Source organism: Quercus lobata, chromosome 9 (assembly GCF_001633185.2).
Source record: "Quercus lobata isolate SW786 chromosome 9, ValleyOak3.0 Primary Assembly, whole genome shotgun sequence".
Classification (NCBI taxonomy): domain Eukaryota; kingdom Viridiplantae; phylum Streptophyta; class Magnoliopsida; order Fagales; family Fagaceae; genus Quercus; species Quercus lobata.
Window position 1 is genome coordinate 50904065 of NC_044912.1, and position 21400 is coordinate 50925464.

A 21400-nucleotide genomic window follows, 5' to 3' on the forward strand; every position below is an offset into this window, starting at 1 on the left:
AAATAAAAAATAAAAACTCATAAAAATGTTGAGATTATATTAAACCTTGGTCTAGGAGATCCTTGAACTTTTTACCCAAAGAATGAATGCACACTGCAATCATTAAATACTACAAAAAATTGTACCGACACTTTCGCAAACGAAAGGGATTTGAAGAGTTCAAAAGGAGGATTTCTTATGAAGGTAGTCAAGTTTTGAATTCCGTTCTGGAGAGTGTTTTGGATTGGTTACTAGAACGAAATGCTCTAGTAGTGGTGTGTACTGGTGCACCGTTCGGGATTATGCATAGTGTGTATATATATATATATACATCATTATTAAAAATGTATTACTTATTATTATTATTATTACTACTACTACTACTACTATTGTTAATTTTTTTTAATGGCTATTCTATATTATTAAATTTAAATTATATACATTAATGAATTTAATATAGAGTTTTAGAAAAATTCCTAATAAAGTGATTGAATTAATTATTAAGAAAAGGCAAGTTTGGTTATTTCATAAGTAAACATAGATGTTGGGGGCATTTGTAAACAACGAACCTTCCAAGAAATTTCCAAGTTCCAACTCCTACAACATATTGAATTCTCTCATCTGATCTCATTTCCCTCTTTGTATTTTACTTCTTCTCATCTCACTTTGCTCTCTCAGTTTGAACTTTGAAGTAGGCAGACCTTCAAAAGAGAAAGTTTGAGACATAACTGTTATTATCAATGCAAGCTTCTCCGTTACAAAACAAGTTCCTCTCCATTTGACAGATTAAGCACAACATCAATGGGCTCATAATTGTTTTTCATTCTCAGAATCTCACTGTGACTCTCTGAATCTATGTTCCCATCTTCTTCTTTTTATTTATTGTATTTTTCTCACCATGCTAATCTCATTTTTTCTCACAATCTGTCATATTTACCCACAAATTCATTTCGGTCAGGAATGCCGGAATCTGGGCAGGAGCACTGGTACAGGCCGGAATAGTCCTGCATTTGGGAAGTTACGGAACAGAGGGGCCTTTTGCACCAATCTAAGCTCCGTAATGGAAAATTGCAGCTGTTCCAACTGGAACAGAACAGAATTTAAAACCTTGTCAAACTATACCAATTTCATCTTGTTCTATAATAATTCTATGTGCCCATTTTTTTTCCTTGTTGCGTGACTTGTATCACCTACCTTCTCCATTATGTCTATCCTTGTCTCAGATCCTTTGGGTGTATACTTTTCCCCCAACATATCATAACCATGGTTTTAAAAACCAGATCAGACTCTTTTCTGGTTCTTTGACTGTTCCAGTTTTTAAAACCATGATCATAACCAAATTATTTGAAAAATAAAATTTAAAAAAAGAAGAAGAAGTTTTTGTGTCTGTTAGGCATTCAGCATGACCATTTAATAGATTATCAAAGAAAATTTGAAAGAAAAGTGCAACATACTGATGCCCCTTGTAGAGGCCATGAATGAACAATTTTAAGTCCACTTTGACATAGTTAACTAAGCATATATACAACACATAATTTGCAGAACCAACAAACCTGCAACTGGTTGAATGGGCTGCTCTTTTGATGAGCTTGAACCAGATCCATTTGAAGATCCAGGTCCTATTCTATTCTGGGAAAATTCAAATAAGGTAAAATGTAAGTTTGTAGTATGCATATTGGATGTATACAGCTTACTCGTTAGCAATTATATCATTTATATAGAAATTAATGTGCCTGAATTTTTTCAAGACGTTGATTATAAAGAATGTATAATTGAATATCTGATTATTACATGCCAATTTATTCCACCAGAGATAGCAAGAAAGGGTGGATTATAAATTTCCATATACAGAAAATAGATAATTCAAAAACACGCTTCTGTTTACCTTCTAGGTCAAAGTAATTAGGAACTAATGACATGGGTGGAAAACCAAGTCTGGGGCATTGAAATACCAAACCTTTTTATTTTTGACAACTAAACAACGGCGCTGTGACAATCCTATCTAAAAAAATGTTATACAGAGGAAAATTTTTGCTAAAACAGAATTCCAGCCCACAATGGACTTGCCAAGAGCCTGTGGTGGATTCATCATATCCTGAATATGTACTACGGTACCTTACTACTTACTTAACAGACGGAAGCAATCCATAACATTGCATACTATGCACAAATACAAGAGAGGAAATATAATCATTACTGCCTAAATCTTTCCGTTTATATTTAATGAAGGAGTAAATCTTAATGATGAAAAAGATCCTTAACTTTCATTCAGCTAACTAATGGGGGAATGGCAACGTAGTACTTATGATGATCCTATTCCATCTTACTCCTCCCACCCCCCCCCCCCCCCAAAAAAAAAAAAAATAGATTCCTTCTCAGAGCTCACTTCCTTAAAGATAGCCAAATTTATTATGGAATGATGCATTTATTGTACTTATTCAAGAATTAGATGCAAATGGAGATATTATAATTACTGAATTCTTTTCCATATCACTTCGGTACATTTTTTGCCTAATTCAGAAAGATCCTTATAATTTTACCAACCAAGTCATCAAGCTGCAGAGTAAGTTCTTCTACGTTAAATTCTTTTCATTTCTAATTTCTTTTGGGTTGGAGGTTGGAATACCTTACTTCCAGAACTAATTGTTTTGCTTCAACAATCCAAAAACATTTATATAAATAACCAAGGCAGTGTGATAAAACTAATACACAGTGCATAAAATTACGGTGGAAGTAACTACGCAATGAAATTTCCGTGTGGTTTTTTTTGTGGACAGCAATACAAATACTTACAAATTCCCCTGTGGTGTATATAACACAAACTTCAGACAAAATCTACAAGACATAGCACAGATTGAGAAGAAAAACTCGTATCAAGGCAGACCAACAACAACAACCTCAATGCTCTAGCCTCTATCTCATGCATGTGACTTTTTTTTTTTTCTTTTAAACAAATGATGCATGTGACTAAATAAATAAGGGCTTGAATTCTTACCCCCACTGGCTGGTTTACATTAGCTGGAGCCACTGGATGCACTCTGACATGATTGGAATTATGAGTAGAAATTTCAGGAGTAATTCCATTGAAAAACCTAGGAAGTGGAGCTATGAATGAACTTTTCCCTGCAGAGGCCAATCAACTTTGGTGAATAAACAAATTATATTACACTAAAACTGTTATTTACTTCTCTATTTCATCAGAATGTAAATGTATATAGAAGCAGCAACACAAAGAAAGAAAATTGTATTTATATTTAAACTCTAATAAAAAATCATGCTAACTATGAATTGAAATGAAATATCATGCTAGTTAGTCTGAGTTGGGACAAACTGTATAGGGTGAATTCAACAGAAGCACTTAATCATTCCAATGTAGTAGATTTTCAATAAAGACTTACCAGAGCATAGTCCCAGAAGCTTGCGTCTTCGTAAGCTCACCATAGTTTGATTCAGATATTCCAATTAATGCACAACAGTTATCTGGACGGCCCTTCTCATATATCACCAAGCTCCTACACTTAAGGCAGAGCAATTATGACAATATGAAACCAAGTTCAGAAGGAAAAATATTTGAAAATGACAACTATTAATAAGGATGAACCACTTTGAATTTAATTAAAACTTTTCTAAAGAAATTATTACAACTTATAAGCACTTATACATTATAAATATGAATAAATATAAAAAATAAAAATAAAAATATGAAGGGTCACAAACAAGTATAGAGAACAACATTAGTTGAGTTTAAAAATAGTCAACATATGATGTGAATTTTTTACTCTATGATGCTGGAGTGGTATAGCAATGTACTTTTGTGGAAATGGATGCAAAGACATTTTGTATATGCTTAATTGGGCAAAACGACAGCTTCCTCCAAATTCATTACAAAACATACACACACAACCAAAAAAAAAACAGTGGGAGAATATAATGACTTCTGCCTACATATTTTCTCTTACTAGTATTTCATTTGAAAGCAAGTTTCCAACTTGAATAACTTCAACTAGCAGAAAGCCTAACTCAATATATAAGTCCTTGTTTCTATTTATTTTTCATCTGCTCATCAATCAAATGCTCCATGCATATTATGCATATTGTGTTATACCAGCACTATTAGTTGATTAATAATTTGCCTATGGCCAAGGATAAGATTAATAGCATTGGCAATTTGAAGCATCACAGTGAATACATGATAATCTTAAGGAGAGAACCTAAATAAATTACTACAGGAAGGAGTAATTCTTCTTTACAAGACCGATTGCTGTTATTGGCAGGGTGTGCGTACAACACCCATTTTCTACTCCTCCTTATGAAAACGTTTCAGATTTAATTGTCATGTAATTGTTAAAACACTCAAACAGTATGAGCAAAGATTAAGGGCAATTTCTCAGAAATCATTACATATATGATTGATCGGTGGGATGAAAGATCAGCCATGGCTATCTTGTAGTGTTAACTCTAGTATCAACTACAATTTCTGAATTCAACTCAACAAGCTATACAGGAATGGCAGAAAGTTGACATTTAAGGCACTTACTTACAATGCCCCAGATGATATATCTCAAGTACTCAACAACACTACAATACTACAACAGGAAGACATTGATGAAAATATTAACAGTAATTTCCCCTGGAAGGTTCATTTAAAAAAAAAAAAAAAAAAACCCAGCTTGGCTTCGATTTAAATGCAGGTGAAACAATGTCAATTATCCCAACTGCGAATTCCAATCTCATATGGACTAGAATAATAACAAACCAGTACAAACACATAAAAACTATCCCTTTCAGAGCTGCTGAAGTTGGTATCAATTACAAGTTAGTAGAAGGGTAACAAAGCTTCAAACCCAAAAAATAATAAAACAAGTTCAAGAAAACCAAAAACAAAAAAATGCCGACACAAACACCTAAAACACTCATCAAAAGACATGGGATTAGAATTTAAGGAAACCAAAACAAACACCAAAAGATTTCCTTGAGAGGATTTCCTAATCTATGACCTTATAAACCAAAGTCAACCCCACCAACCTACCACCTTTCTTGGAGTTGTTGTTAAAGTAAAGACAAACCCAATTCTCCAAACACCAGCACCCCTCTTGAACAAAGCCAAAAACACAAGATTGAAGAAAACCCAGAAAGCCAAAACATGTAAAAAAAGCAACGTTTCATTGCAGTGAGTGAGTCAAGCGCGTCAACTGGGCAGAATGCTCACGAGCAAAGACCCAGTTGGACAAGTCAAGCATGGACTAACTCCAACAAAAAGCAAGGAACTTTAGAAAAAGGAAACCATTGTTTTGTATTATACCTGAAGAGGAGCGTGGAACCCAAGGAGAATCAAAGAGGGTTGGTGAGGAAAAATCTGGTGCCAAAGGCAAAAAGGATTAGAATTTAGGAAGAGAAGGTAAGGTGGTGGTTTATGTGAAAAAGAGAGATTTTTTATTTATGTCAACTATTTATGTTTTGTTGTGGCTCAATCTCATGCATCTATCTATCTACCACCACCTTTTGTTTTTTTATGTATCTCTTCTTCCCATTGTATATGGAAGGAAAGAAATAAAGAAAGGGTGGTGGTGGAGGTGGTATAATGGGGTGTGGAGAGAGAGAGAAAGGTTTTTAGAGGTTGAATTAAGAGTAGGGGAACGTATGCATCTGTGTACTTTAGTTGGGTTTTGTTGATTTCCAGTGCTACCCTTTTTAGAGAGCTTGCCAAATATCTATGAGACCATTAGCTAACTTGGATACACTTCCATTTTTACCATTTGGGTCCCCCTCGATTTTTGGCCATTTGTGCCTTTCTTTTTTGATCATGTTAATAACAAAAAGTTTATATACACAATTTTTTTTTTTTATATACAATTGCTAAGATGATTAGTTTTAATTGGTGTATCATAAAAAGGACATCATAGATGATCTTATATAAAAGCGATTACACTAATCATGCATAAATATATTGTTTTAAAAGTTATGAAGTTTGTTGTGTCTGTGGTATTATTGATACTATAATAATATAAGAAACTCTTGAGATCAGTTCCATAATTATTTTTATTTTTTGATAGGATAATGATTGTTTTAATTAATTGACTAAGACAATAATCGGTTTCCTTCCATTACTGTTTTCTTTAATTAATGGACTAAAAAATGTCTTTGGTGGAAATTTTATGCAAGTAGGGTTAATCCTATTCCTAGCTAGTCACCTAATCATTGGATTAGATCTACATATGGATTTATTTATCTAAGTATCACGTGAGATATGTACAAAATATAGTGTGATTGTGATGTGTGATATGAATCATACGATATATCGAGTATGTTCTGGCAACTTTCATCTTTAAGAACCATTAAACAGTCAATAATATTTTTCTAGTAATAACTAACAAATAGAGCAAGAATAATCCTTCTCTGTGCAAACGGAACATTTGTTTAACTCTCTCTCTATATACCTTTAATATGGTTCATCACATGCACAAGGCAGATGTATTGCAATGTGCCCTCCATATCCCCCACATACATCGGACTAACAAAATAAAATATATATCACATTCAAATCTTGCATAAATAAAATGGTGGAATATTTTATTCTTTTGGTGTTGATGATTGACGAAACTCTTTCTTAATAAGTGGAACCTAACAAATAGAATGTTTAACTTGTTAAATAGGAAGTAAAGCGGAGGCATGATTCAAACTCAAGATCAATTGCACTCATATCATGATAAATTATTAATTATTCCAAAAGTTTAAATTATTAAGTAATGATATATTTAATCATTTAGCCATAATCATAACAAGCGGGTTTTAATTCGAAGACAGTATTATTGAAGGGATTTTAAGAAAAAAATTTATCAATATACCATATTGAATTGAATTTGTATATGAAAATGGAAGAGGATTGGTATGACTTGTCTTATACTTATTATATTCGATGATATAATTTACCAAAACACTATGAATATCTACATTTCCAAAACTAGGGTATAACGTGGAACCCCAGTGAACGATCTTTTGAATAAGAGAGAGACAAAGAAAGTGAGAGAAAAAAAAATTCCAACTTGTTTTTAGTTATATGGGTGTGTGTGTTAGGCCTTTTTGCAACCTAAACTCGCATTTTTAAAGACTTTAAAAAATTGTGTTTCAAATAAACAATACTAAAATGCTTATTTTAAACAAATATCACGTTTTCAAAACACATATTTTAAAACACACAAGTTTTCATAACAGCATGCCTAAACGGTCTTTATATATAGAAAGAGAATGTGTATTTCTAAGAAAACGGAACCTAACCTCTAAGATTAGATATTTAGATAGAAAATAACGCTCAACTTTCAATAACTAACCTTCTCTAATGGATTTCTATGGGTCCGAAATAAAAATCCTCTATTCTCTAATCTTAGCTTGCCACGTGTCTTTTTTATTTTTATTTCTTATAAAATAATCAAAGTATTTGAACGAAATTAAAATTGACACATAAAGTACTTGGTAGCATATAAAATGAAAGGCTCATAGTGAGATAGAAGATGTTTGCTCCATGGGTTTGATATGAACCTATCTCATTTACACACAAAAAATAAGAAGAAGAAGACAAAGATTGAACTTACTCTATAAAGATTAGCGTAGTTAATCATCAGCAACATACACAAAAGTTAACAATAACAATTTCCCATTTTAAAAAATTAGCATCTATGAGAGACTGATGCCTTTTAATTGAAATATATATTTAAAATGAAAGAACTTTTGAGATGTCGCAAGGCATATTTATATTTATTTAATTAAATTTCTATTTTAGTTAGCCAAATAAGACCAATTTTTTTTTTTCTTGTGGTGGGTCAATTGGTTCACATCAAGAAGGCAATTTTGTTTTATTTATGAATATTTGACAAAAACCATGACTTCTCTAGAAGGGCAAAATTGTCATTTAACAAAAACACAAATTGCCAACTGCCGTGTATGAGAGTTAATACCATGTTATCTAACTCATTTGACTTTTATATCGGGTGAAGGATAGAGTGGGTATAATAGTAATTGTGAAGGGCAAGACAAAGGATTAGATAAATGATTAATAGTGTGAGCTGGTTGGTAGCGAGTGAGAGAAGAGGCAATGGGCACCGACGAAATGGTGATTGGATGGGCGGCCTGCCATATAAGCTGAACTGTATGTAGATCCAACCCCAACCCTAATGTGTTACCATATTAGTAAACCTCAATAAAAATCCATCCAATCATATTCCAATTTATGGCTTACTTTCCAATGTTAGCAAATGATCCAATGAAACCAATAATAGCATAAATAGAAATATAAGGTTTAAATCCCATCTCAATCCAAATCAATCGCACTCATATGAATTTTCTTCAACCTTAAAAAGAGGATGGAGTAGGGCAGATCTTACTCACTCGCCTACCCCACCCCACCCCCCTCCCCCCACACACATGATTTATCATTATTATATATCCTATTACTATTTTCTAAAACACTCGTGTGTTTTTTCAATGCTCTCATTTGCAGCTTTTCATTTCTTCTCTCATTTTTCTTACTCTCATCAATGTTGATATCATCTCATTAAAGAAAGACAATATACCTCTACCTTTACCCCGCTCATGTTTTTTCCATCTTGAATATGGCATATGGTGGAAACAAGGCACCCATAACCTGACCCTACCCCATTGCCAACCCACAGTGTTGTGCTTCTTTTGTTTCTTGATTGTAGATAATAAGGACTAACTACTTGAGTTTGGTTAGGGATAACTATCAAGTGTCTGTTGCATATATAGGTAATACAATTGTAGGTTTTAATAAATGTGTGATCTTACTTTGACAGTAAAACAAATGAGAAAATTAAAACAAATGAAAAACTATGTTTTAGTAGCTTGCTTAAGCGGAAGACAAAGTGCCGATCGGGAAACAAAGTTCTCATTTTCGCCGTTGAGTATTGCTTGAGTGAGATATAACATAAAGGTGAAATTTTGGGGTTAAGCATTGGTCCATTATCAAAGTGCTTGCTCAAGAGCCATTCAAGTGAGCTCGTACGCACTCGAGCCAAACAATTACAATTAGTGACAATACTTTAGAATTTTGCAATAAAAACAAGAGAAATGAAGATTTTTCACCCTTTAACGGTTAGTAAAAACCAATGTAATATTTTAGTGTTTGTATAAACCAAAGTAACCTTTCAAGTGTGTCTTTTCAAAGGCAATTCTTTATTTTTTTTAAATAGACTCCATAATTAGTTTTTTTTTCCCTCTAGATTTTTGCACACTTTAGAGAAATTCCTATGATTCTCCAAGTTTGTTACTTAAAGAATCTTGGAGTCAAATTTGTTTGTAACCACTTAGCAAACTCATTTGAGTGAGGACAAATATTGTCATGAAGAGATAAAATACACCTGTGCCTCTAAGCCCTCAGCTTTTGTGATCACGGTTACCCCATATTCCACAATAGTGTATGGATGTACTAACAGTGAAAGTTGTGGATCTCATGGAGCAAGACAAATGAAACCAAGATTTAAAGTTGAAATGGTCAAAGCTTGAAACAACAAATTTAAGGAGAACCCAAACAAGCATTGATTCCATATTAACAAAAGATCAATAGCTTAAGCAGTTCCTGCCTGGGAATGTTGCATGGCTCACGTGAGAGCCCTTGATGCAGAACGTCACTGTTTGATGATAATCAAAGCAAACTGTGGGGGACTGACCCGAGCTATAGACAAAGAAGGACTTTGATAGATAGAATAAGGCACTCCTACATAAAAAAGAGGGCTACTTCACCATTAATAGTAACATATGAATTGAAACCTAATTCGATGGGTGTCAATTACCAAAAACAACTCGACCACTAACTCAATCCTGCGTGTCCTCAAAGGGAAGTGAATAGTATTTGTAACCATTCTTGAAATAGCATATACAAAATATTTTTTTTTAATCTTTATTATATCTTAAGAGCATTCAGAAAGTTAATTATTGTCTTTTTCACTGTCAAAAATACCTCTAATTTAATTAACTTGTCATTATTCTATGGGGTTAAAATAATAAATCAACAAAAAATTAAAAATATTCATATAAAAGAAAAACTACCCCACGTCCCTTACTCCTATATTAAAAAAAAAAAAAAAAATCTATCAAAAAGTTCCTTCCTACCATCACTACCCCACGTTCTTATAATGTAAAAATTATATATAAAAAAAAAAAAACCCTATCCACAGTTCCTATTAAAAAAAAAAAGCTTATCGTATGCGTGAAATGCATATAATGAGGCTAATATATTTTAACTCACCTGTATATCAAAATAGATCTTGAAGTTCTTTTATATCTTGAAAATAATCAGTGAATAGTAATTTACTATAAATATATCAATCTTATTATTACACATGGAATAAATATATTTTTTAAAAAAGTTTTAGTCATAACTGACAAAACCTGCTGGATTAGATAGGGTCAGTTTTTGTGCATTAGTGGTTTGGCTGCACACTCATCCTAAGAATCTAGCTAGCAAGCTTACAAAAGGTATCCATGGGCCATGGGTCGGGCCAAAAATGTTGACCCAGGCCTGGCCCTACCTAACATTGGGCCTAAGATTGTTCAGCCCAAATGTAGGAAAGCCGGCAGCCGCCCCCATCTTGAAATAAAAGAGGACAAAAGAATGAGTAAATGAGTAATTAGGGTTTTCATTTGCTGTTTGTGTTGAGACTTTGGAAGCGGAATTATTTTCAATTTTGCTGTGTTAACCGAACAATACAATACAATTCAAGACAATGATTTACGACGTGAACTCACCACTCTTTCGATCGTTCCTCAGCCAGAAGGGTGGCTCTTCTGACAAGAGGTCTTTTTCTCAATTCTCTTTCTCTTTCCATACACATACATATATTTTTTTTGTGTATATATGTATTTTGGTTTGTCCTTGTTTCCATTGCTCTGGTGTTCTGATTGCTTTGTATATATTGGGTTTGATTATTTCGAAGCTTTTGACAAATGGGTTGTAATTTGTTTTGTATTTAGACTCACTTTTAGAAGAATAACTTTGGGAAAACTCATTGTTAAAAAAATTTGGATTCTTTTATAGTAATAGTGCCACCTTGTGTTTGTTCTGTTGACAAAAGGGGTTGTTTTGTGGCCACCTTGTGGAAAATAGCTTTCTCTAGAAAGGAAAAAATCACTCTCCCATGTTTTTCTTTCTGCACATATTGGAAAATAGGACCTGGTTTGGGAGAATGTTATATATAGAATTATAGTATAAACAACATTGGATTGGTAAAGGAAATTCACTCATGGGTCATTGGGTTGCTTGGGTGTGGGACTTAGTCTTTGTGAATTAGATAAAGTTTGTTGTTGTGTCTATGTTATTGAGTCCATCTTCAATAATTAAACGGAATGGGTATTACACCAGAACAGGGATCACATGACTCACAGCCTGAGTCTTGATAACTTTTGACATCAATCAAACTCCTTTTAATTTAGAAGGTTTCTGATTTCCAAATTGAAACCGACGTGGTTCAACCATACATGATACATCGCAAAGAGACAGTCTATGGTGGGAACCACCATTGGTGTTTGGGTTTGCCTTACAACTAGTAATCAGTGTCATGTTCATCATTGGCATTGTAGTGCTTTCATCTCAAAATGTTATAGATGGTCACTTAAAATTGATTATTCTCTTATAAGTTCAACCATACATGATACATCGCGAAGAGACAGTCTATGGTGGGAACCACCATTGGTGTTTGGATTTGCCTTACAACTAGTAATGAGTGTCATGTTAATCATTGGCATTGTAGTGCTTTCATCTCAAAATGTTATAGAGGTCACTTAAATTGATTATTCTCTTATAATTTGCATTTGATCTCTGAGTACTGCAATGCTGAGGACAGCATCCTCTGGAAGTTTTTCTGTACTTATCCAAAATGTGTTGTTATTGATTGTTTCCTCACTTCCTGTGCCTTATATCCTACTACACCCCTGCCACTCTGGGTCTCTTCCTTTTCCCATGACACTTTTTGTTGTTCAGTGTACCTGTTAACAAAATCCGTACATATATGCATATGAGTGTTTGCCTCTAGGATTTTTGCTTTTGGGTTCAGTCTTGACTTTTGTGTTGAGGCTCTCCAACTTGTGAATTTAAAAAAAAAAAAAAAAATATAGGGTGCAGCATACTCTGGTATATTCTTGTGATTTTAGGTTTATGCGTTAGTTTGTTCTTACAAGTCCACCTCACAAATATTATAAGTTCAACTAAAGCAGAGATCTACAACACAAAGGGGCTTTACCATATGTATTTCTTATTCACTTCTTGCTTTTTTAACACAAGAAGTTCATCCCATCCCCACTTCATCTCTTGCCTGATATGAGTACCTGACACCCTGATAGATTGGGAGAATTTTGTGGATTGAGGTTTTGTAAGTTTAGAAGAAAAAAAGGGTCAGGATTCAAGATTGATTTGGTTTTGGTAGGAAAGGGGAAATATTTGATTTAGGGTTGCAAAAATGGTGAGAAGAAACTGGGATTGAATATGTATACAAGTTGTGAACAATAGCATGTGGCCAGTTATGTAAACAGTGACATAATGGAAGGCGTTTTGCAAGGGAGAAAGAACACACTATGATCAATTTTCCTCAATACTCAAAACACTAAGTTTTTCTATTATTCAACTCTCACATTTCTTTGACTACGTTGAGCACAAATATATAAGGACTCTTTTTTGTACTGGTAGCATTTGGACTCCTACTTTGACCAGTGAACTCTAAGCTCAGTAAGGTAATAAAAGATTAACAGAATCTGTCTCAACATTCTAAAGTCTATATTCACCTATTTTGCTAGGTTAATTCTATCCCTGAATGAAATTATGGTTTCGTGCCTGCCCCTTGGTTACAAACTAGCCATCTGCTTAAAATGAAAACCCAAATTTAAATCTGTTTTAACCCTAGATAATTATAATTACACCTTCAAAACCATACTACTATTGCTTTAATTGGACTTCACACAGTGGCCCAGTAAAATAAAATTTGATAGGATGAAATTGCAAATATGCATTAGCAGTTAGCTTATTCTTATATTTCTGGAATAGTTGGTTCAGGAACAACTTATTTATCATGTGAATATGTACGAGCAGTTGATAAAAAATATGTTTGGTGAGATATTTATTTATTGTCTTACGCCAATACTAACCTTTTCATTTGGATCTCCTCCCTCTGTGTGTGTTGAATGTTCTGTTCTCTCTACATCCATTAAAGTTCTTGGTTTTGTTGTCAATATTAATGCATGTGTTAGACAACCTATTTGGAGTATGCGACATCCACATATATGGATATTGCTCTTTTTTTTTGTCCAATTTGTTAAATTGGTTGATTTATTTGTCAACTTTATTAGTGCATGTTCTTAATCTTGATCCTCTATGAAGTTTCTAATTTATGGATATTACTTTTTTTTTTTTTTTGGGGATTTTTAGGAAAATGGAAGAGCAGAAACCAAAGGAACAGAGACCCAAAGCAAGCGAGAATAAGCCTATCATGACAGAGTGATATCTACTTGGGCTATCATGTTTTAAACGGGTTAGGATGCTAGATGTTTTAAGGACCATTATAAAGGTCGGTTATTACTTGTTTAAACCATGGTTATGACTTACTTGAATATGGATGTTAATTTGGTTTTGTAATGGTCTCTACTTGAATATGGATGGTTATGACTTTGCTTTTGAGCATGTAATGGTCTCTGCTTGAATATGGATGTTATTTTGGTTTTGTAATGGCCACAGTTCTTCTTTGAAGATATAATCCACTCACTTGTTTTCCACTCTCCCTTTAAAAAGTTCTTTGGCTTTCTCTTTGTTGTGGAATTATCTCTGGGACAGCTATTTGACTTAAAAAAGAGAAAGATTAAAGGTAGATGATTGTGCCTTTGTTTGTTAAGATGCTGAAATTGTCAACAATAGGCCCTACTTGTGATGATTATATGGAAGTCATTATAATCATTCCAGCATGGCTTTAAGGTGGGGTTGAGCTAAAGGAATGGGTTGCTCCCTATTTCAGTTTTGGTAGGATCAGTTTCTTGTAAATGAGTCTCGGAAGTATAGTGATGCCACTCAAGCTATGGTGGATTAATAAATGCCCAAGTTTCCTTCGGATCCCAATTCTGATATGAGCCCTTGCCTCGTTTGGCCATGCCGCTCTTGAAAGAATACCTATGGTTAAAAAGATACCCTAGACTAATAATATGATAACTCTATTGATCCAATTTTTGAATCAATTGAGACCTATAATAATTGTTAGAAGAAATAAAAGGGGTGCTCCATAAATTATTGTTTCTTTCATTAATGTATTGGATCTCACCAAGGGAAATTGACTCATTATTGCTTTTAAAAGTTCTGATTATTTTTCTAAATGTAGTGGCCTTGTCTTTTGATTTTCTCTATAATATAAAATACTGAAGAATTCATATTTTTGCTTGAAAAGTATCTGAAATATTAAAGGAAACTAATAGCAAGTGCACCGCAAATCTTGCAGGAACCTCATACTCTTGTTGTGGACATAGCACTTCTTTTATATATACTGACATTGATTGATTAGTAATATTAAGAGAATCTTGTTCCTCATCTAGCATATTTTTAGAGGCTTTCGGGAGGGAAAGAAATTTGCTTATCATGCAAAGTGCTAACATGAATACAAAATAATCTGATAAATTAATTTTGATTATATTTTGTATAGTTGATGATTCTTAGTAGTTTTAGGGGAGAAATGTTGTGTCAATGATGAAATTCTTATTATGATTTGTGTGTTATATTCTCTCTTTCCTTGAACAACTAAGTTTTCATTTAGTATTATCCTATTATTGTAGGAATTAGTAGTTAGACTTTTTGCGATATAGAGTTTTAATCGAAAAGCATTTTAGTGTTTTGAGTGTATGACAAATTACAATAAATAGTGTGCTTCAAATTTTAGATTTATAAAGCAGGAGCGGCGAATCACTTATTTGTAGAGTTTTTTTCATAAAAATTCCAAATTTCAACTTTAACCTTAAAGTTGTTGTTAGCTTTATCTCTTAAAATGTTTTAGCGAAATTTGCCAAACATTGGACCCCTCTAAAAGCAAAACTAGAAAGGCCTTAAATCAGAGCTTCCACTATGTTTATATTTGGAGAAATCAAGAATAAAGAGAGAAATAAAGAGGGTTGGAGGAAGCTGAGGGAGAGGGGAAAAGATCCCTTTGTTTGGTGGAGGAAAAGGGGGAGGAGGGGGGTTGGGCAACCAACCAAATCCGTCCAAAAGTGGGTGGATTGGTAGGGGAGAGTTAAATTTCAATTTTGTTAGCTTAGTATTCTTTTTTAGCCTCACTATATAGTATATACCAGTTAAATATGGAATAAGTAAACATACAACCATGCTTCTCAGTACAAAAACAGGGCTGCACTATTTGCGCTTAAAAATGTATCCAATTATATAATACAATACAATTATAGAGTAGACGTTATAAGTAAAAATTTTAACACACACACACACATATATATATATATATATATATTCTTTTTTTCTTAAAGAAAAACATAATACAATCAAAACCCTTGCCAAAATTTTGATATCCTCCAAACCTGCATCAAGCTTCCATTTAGAATACCCAGAATTCCTTTGCAGCAGGTCCATGCATATACCCAGAGCCTCCCCCAAGCCATCATTAGTTTATCTATTCACTATTTGATGCAGTTTTTTCAACGTAGCCCCTTTCTGGTTTGCTCCAATCCTCCTTCACCAGCATTTTGCCAGCCTCGTTATCCTTACACCAAACCAGCAAGTGCTCCTCAAACAGTTAAGCCATCTTTTCTGGTAAAGAAACTTGCTTATTCTCCAATACCACTCAAGTCCTTAATAAAAATGTCATACCCAATGCACGAGTCTCCTACTTCTAAAGTGGTTGATAGGCAATCCTAACTCCAATTTCGGAGAAGCTGAGTCATGAGCAACCACTGTGACCATGGTAAACTAAACAACCACTTCAAAGAAAAGAGTTTAAGTTAATTGGAATGATAAACTTTCATTGAAACAGAGAAAACGGGTGCAGCTTAAAACAAACAGAACAAGTACCTGCAAAAAAAAAAAAAAAAAAAAAACCAAACAAACAAACAACATTACAAACAGTCTTAACACAATGAACAGAACAGCTTGAAAACTTCTTTTTGCTTTATCTGTTCCTTTTTTGACTCTCTTCATCCCTACTACCAAACATTAAACCAAGTAAACATTATATTTTATTTGGATGGCAAGTACTTTATATCAAAAGCGATAAGTAGTAGTTTCCAGTCTAGAAATCACTCTAAAAAAATGGGGATAAAACTATGTGTCAATCACCTCTCCTATATCTTATAAAAGTGGTAGTTTGGTGCACTGGGTACAACCTTTATAAAGCAAATTTCTTTACCTTGCTACTTAATTTAGATTTTACCCTTTCTTTTCTTCAGCATTTACAATAAGTTAAAGCAAAATTCTGCCGACATAGACCAAGTATATTGATGACATTGATACTCTCGTCAAAATGATATGGGAAAGAAAATCTGCCAAAGCTTCCATTGACACCCTGATTACAAACCCAAAAGAGTCGCAACAGACATGTGGGACCGTTGAGAGGTGAAAAAGCCAGGGACCGTGGGGTGCATGCATGGCTAGCACTTGAGTGGCCATGAGTGCCTTCCCATGTGCTATCTATCTTCATTCCTAGCACCTCACTCACCTCTTTGTCTCCTATTATCACTCTCCTAAATGTGAGCCACCCGCACCTCTTTTATCTAGATATATATAAATATATATATATATATATATATATATTTTTTTTTTTTATACAGATTTTGGGTTTATAGATATTAAGAGTTATATACGAAGACATTGATATAACATGATGCGACTCTATCTTTTGTTAACCCAAAAGTTTAAGTCAGTGAATTTGAGTCCAACTATATTATATTAATTATTTGTGGGTAATTATTGAGTACCCTCGGAGTATCATAAATGAGTACTTTCCATTATCACATAATTGTGTGTCTCACTAATTAAATTTATGGCGAGACTCATAATTCATGTGAGAGGAGAGAGTATGTATTTATGGTACTTCCGGAGTATTTAATAATTTTCCATTATTTGTTATCGTTATTTGACATGAGACTTAACAACTTTAACAAACAATTGCATATCATACTTGAAAATTTTCAAAGTATGAATGGATGGTTTTTTATTGGATTAGGTGGAGTTAAAATAAAATTTTTAATGTTAGAAATTATGTTGTAATCAGCATATAAAGGGCTATAGCTAGTTTCTAGTAACGGTAAAAAGCTAATATGATGGGTTGTAAATGAAGGCAGTTTTTGTCTTCTTGTATATGCGTTTGATGGTGTCCCTATCTAATTCAAAGTAAATTGGATAGGTTTTGACAAATTTGACAATAGCGTTACCGCATTAGCACTTTAGCAGGCCGTTGGGAAAGCAAGATTGGAGGAATGTCCATATCTCAAACATGTCACACCCCTTGAGAGATCTAGGCTGTAAACTGAGGGTCTTGATTCTTTGATTGCTCTAGTACTTTCAATTTTGGCCCAAAGATCAAACTTTTGCTAATTAATGGGCATAATATTTTATAACAGTGATTAAGAAAGTTCCAAACATCAAGAACATGTTAACAAAACTGTATAAGAGGCTTCCCTAAATAATTGCCTGACACTAACCAGGGAGTCTGTTAGCCAAATTTGTCTTGATATGATGTACCATGTTAAACAATCCTCTAATTTTTGATAAGCAAAATCATACCAAAAGAATTAGATGACTGATATGCCTTAAATGTTTTGTTATATGTGGAAAGTGTAGAGTGTTATTTACACATCTTCAATGTATATACAACAACCAACAACTAAGCCTTAACCCCAATATCTTTCATGTGAAAAAGCAAGTAGTACGACATGAAGCTGCAACATTGCCCATTTCTGTATCTAATGGTATAAACTTCCTAAAAAGTTGTTCCTTGGATATAATTGAATTTATGGGATTCCATACAATTATCAAGCAGGAATTGGTAGGTCGTTTATGCAAATCAAAACAAAAAAGAGAAGAAAAAGAAAAAGAAAACATGGTGGTTATGGATAGACAAGGAAAAAAAAAAATGATGTTTCTAAAGTAGCTTTTTCTTTCTAGTGGTAGTTAGTCTAGTCTCCCTCTCTCTCTCCTTAAGTCTCTCCCCTTTATTCACGGCGTTCTCACATCCAATTTTCATACTTTTCTCTTCCATTACTATAACAGAAACAAACAAGAAGAAAAGTTTCACTCATCTCCATTCCAAACCATTCCTTCACATTCTCTTTTAGAAGAGAGAACCAAGAGAGAAAATGTCTGAGTTTTCTTTCACATCAAACACCTCCAAGAAGACTGAATTCTCTAGTCTTCTCCTCTCTGACTTGTTCCATATTTGTTTCCTCATTCTCTCTCACCCTCTTTACTTCTCTTACTTCATCTTCTTCTCCCCATATCTTCTCAAGCTCCTATCTTTCCTCTCTCCTCTCTTTATCACCACTTTTCTTCTCCTCCTCCTTATTCTTCTCACCGTCTCTCCAAACCTTGTCCAAGAAAACTCTCACTCTGAATTGTCTGAATATTCCAAGGTTGGTTTTCTTGTTACAACATACCAAGCTGTTTTACAAGGGTTGCAGCCTAAAGTGGATGATGAAATTGAAAACTTCCAACAATTTGAGGAATTTGAAGTATATAAGATTGTGTTTGATACGTCAAGTTTCGAATTTAGAGAGGACCCAGATGAAGTTCTGGAGTTGGAAGTCAAAGAAGTTTGCTCAACGGTCCTTGAAGCACCTGTTGAAAAGAGATTAGAATGCTTTTTGCAAGAAAAGGAGGAACAAGAAAATATGTTAGGTGAAAAAGAAGAGAAAGAAGAGAAAGAAGTCAAACAACAAGGCGCAGTGTTCTATAAAGTTGAAGAAGAAGAGGGAAAAGAAAAACCAACCGCGTTGATGAGAAGCGGATCCAATGCAGTGCATAATAAAGTAAATGACACCAAAGTGAGCTCCCAAAGACCAGGTGAAGGTAATTTGATTCCTAATAGCTCACCAGTTGTGGAGACTTACGAAACATTGTGTTCCAATCTTGGAAATTTTGGTTCAATGAGAAAAGAGAAAGAGTGGAGGAGGACATTGGCATGCAAGCTTTTTGAGGAGAGACACAATGTGGAAGGAGGTGAAGGGATGGATTTGCTCTGGGAGACATATGAGACCGATTCGAACAAGCTGCAGGCGAAAAGCAACACAAAGAAGGGGAAGAAAAACGGGGTTGAGTACAATGAAGACGACGATGAGGACGAGGAAGAAGTGGACGGGCAATTGTGCTGCTTACAGGCTTTGAAGTTCTCAGCAGGGAAGATGAACTTAGGAATGGGAAGGCCTAATCTTGTCAAGATTTCCAAGGCCCTCAAAGGGATTGGATGGTTGCACAATGTCACCAGGCATGGCAAGAAGGGGTACCATTAAATTAGATTTTACTTTGTTAATGTTAAATTGGCAATAGCAAATATGTGTATTTGGTTCAAAATCACAAGTAAATATGGCCTTTTGTTTTACATTATAGTGATGGTTTTTCTTCCCTTCAATTTGGGGACAGTGTGCCAAAAATAAATAAATATAGGGAAAAAAAAATAAAAAATATCTCAAACAGTTTAAAGCTTGTTTCATATTAGGTTCCAAAAAATTTTAATTTTGTCAATTAAAGTCTCAAAATTTTGACATTGATTCGATTGAGTCACTCTCCATCTTTGTTATTCATTTTCGTTATGGTGGGGCAGTAATGGAGTAGATAAAATAGGAAAACGATTGATAAAATTTGCGTCTCACCCAAGTCAATTTTGAATTTCTGACAATCATTTTCTTTTTCTACCCTCTATGTTCAATAGTTTTATTTCTTGTTTTTCTCTATTTTGTTACTGTCCAGAATAACAAAGATGAACATAAGTTTTAAACTTGAAACGATTTCATAAACTTGAGACTTTAAGTAACAAATTAAAAACTTAAACCTTAATCTGAAATATGAGATTAAGAGTGCCTTTTTATGTAATTTTTCCAAGAAATAATCTCTACACTATGCCATAGAGAGGGGGTTTTCTAGGTGAGTTTGAGCTGGCTTGAAAGCAATAAGGCAAAAATTCATCACGCCTGGATTATTTCTCTCCACAGCTGAAATCATTCTCTGAAATTGTTGAAAGCTTAAGCAAGGGTATGGCATGATGGGTTAAGTTATCACTAGGTTAGAGGCTTAGAGCCATTGTCCACAGCCAGCAATAAGTGTGCTACACCCACATGATGTGTTAGAAACAGAAGCTCTAGCATTTTGCCACTGAAAAAACAATAAAAATCAGTGGTAAAGTGCATATACTTTATAATAATTGTGTTAGGGCCCTTTAATTCTATAATGTCACCTGTTATGCCGTGATTGTTTGCGAGACAACTAGACAGGAGCTGCATTCAACAAACGTAAAATGGCATTTTCTATCCTTTGTTAGTTATTGCTTGCGCTCACCTATAGTGCGGGCATCCTAGGCAAAAATCAAAAGTGCTTATGTTTGATATTTCTTTCTTTTGATATAAATCCAATTTCATTTGCACAATTTGATAACTAAGAGGATGATACTTCTGTATTGTCACACAATTTCCATATTCTCGAGCTCAAAGTTTAGCTGCATAGTATCCACCAAATATATATCGAGGTCCCTACAAAAGGGTAACTTAGCTATGAAAAGGACATATCAAAGCTTTAGAATGGGTCCAAATAAATGTATACTTTATGGCACATTTGGTACACTAAGAGGATGACAATGCAAGGAATGAGAATTAGTAATACCTGAAATATAAGAAATTGAAATGATTTCAATTCATTTGCTTTGGCAATAAGATTTTGCTAACGTATGCCCTAAGGACACACAATAATTAATTATTTTTTGAAAAATTTTTCTCGAAAATTGAAAAAGTATTGAATTTGGTACCCTTAAAAAAAAAAAAAAAAGGTCATTTAATTTGGCAAGTTGTAAGTGATAGATAATAAAATAATGTTAGTACTTAGTAGTGTGATGGACGTAAATGTGAAGCAATAAAAACCTGTCAACTTAATTGTTGTGAAAATTGTTATGTGTACAGCATTTCTCTTTAAACAGTGTTAAGACAAGGTTTCTTTTTCTCTCTATTTTCTTTTTTGGTTGTTATTATGTTTTAATTAACCGAAATTATACATTCATAAATTTATTTTGTTTGATATGCAAGAAGACATAAAAAGTGAAGCCAATATGTCTCCAGTTCATCTAACTCGGATATTATCAATGTCATCAAAAGGAAGTTGAGAAGGCTTGGAGCTAGCATGACCAAATGAATCTTAAGACCAGGAATAAATCTAGCATGTCTATTTTTGGACACAAACTGTGTC

The 21400-nt window shown here is 33.8% G+C and overlaps 3 protein-coding genes across 5 annotated transcripts; 2 read left to right on the forward strand and 1 right to left on the reverse strand.

Moving 5' to 3' along the window:
- Positions 1-487: 487 nt before the first annotated feature.
- On the reverse strand, positions 488-5624 carry LOC115959193. 3 transcript variants are annotated; one of them, XM_031077510.1, is made up of 5 exons: positions 4517-5252; positions 3378-3491; positions 2975-3102; positions 1533-1608; positions 488-680 (listed from the first exon to the last, which is right to left on the reverse strand). In XM_031077510.1, the coding sequence occupies exons 2-5, from the start codon at positions 3418-3420 to the stop codon at positions 607-609; spliced, it is 321 nt and encodes a 106-aa protein (XP_030933370.1). In that variant the 5' UTR covers positions 3421-3491; positions 4517-5252; the 3' UTR covers positions 488-606. The 3 variants fall into 3 exon arrangements, with proteins under 3 accessions (XP_030933370.1, XP_030933369.1, XP_030933368.1); XM_031077509.1 differs by lacking the exon at positions 4517-5252 and adding an exon at positions 5282-5624 and having other exon boundaries at positions 489-680; XM_031077508.1 differs by lacking the exon at positions 4517-5252 and adding an exon at positions 5282-5624 and having other exon boundaries at positions 489-680; positions 3378-3496.
- Positions 5625-10607: 4983 nt separating this feature from the next.
- On the forward strand, positions 10608-13752 carry LOC115962260 (wound-induced basic protein). Its single transcript, XM_031081165.1, has 2 exons — positions 10608-10786; positions 13406-13752. Exons 1-2 carry the CDS (start codon positions 10716-10718, stop codon positions 13476-13478), a joined length of 144 nt encoding a protein of 47 aa, XP_030937025.1. The 5' UTR covers positions 10608-10715; the 3' UTR covers positions 13479-13752.
- A 4300-nt stretch (positions 13753-18052) lies between these two features.
- LOC115960651 lies at positions 18053-19555 on the forward strand. Its single transcript, XM_031079599.1, has one exon. It carries the CDS (start codon positions 18313-18315, stop codon positions 19459-19461), a length of 1149 nt encoding a protein of 382 aa, XP_030935459.1. The 5' UTR covers positions 18053-18312; the 3' UTR covers positions 19462-19555.
- Positions 19556-21400: the final 1845 nt, after the last annotated feature.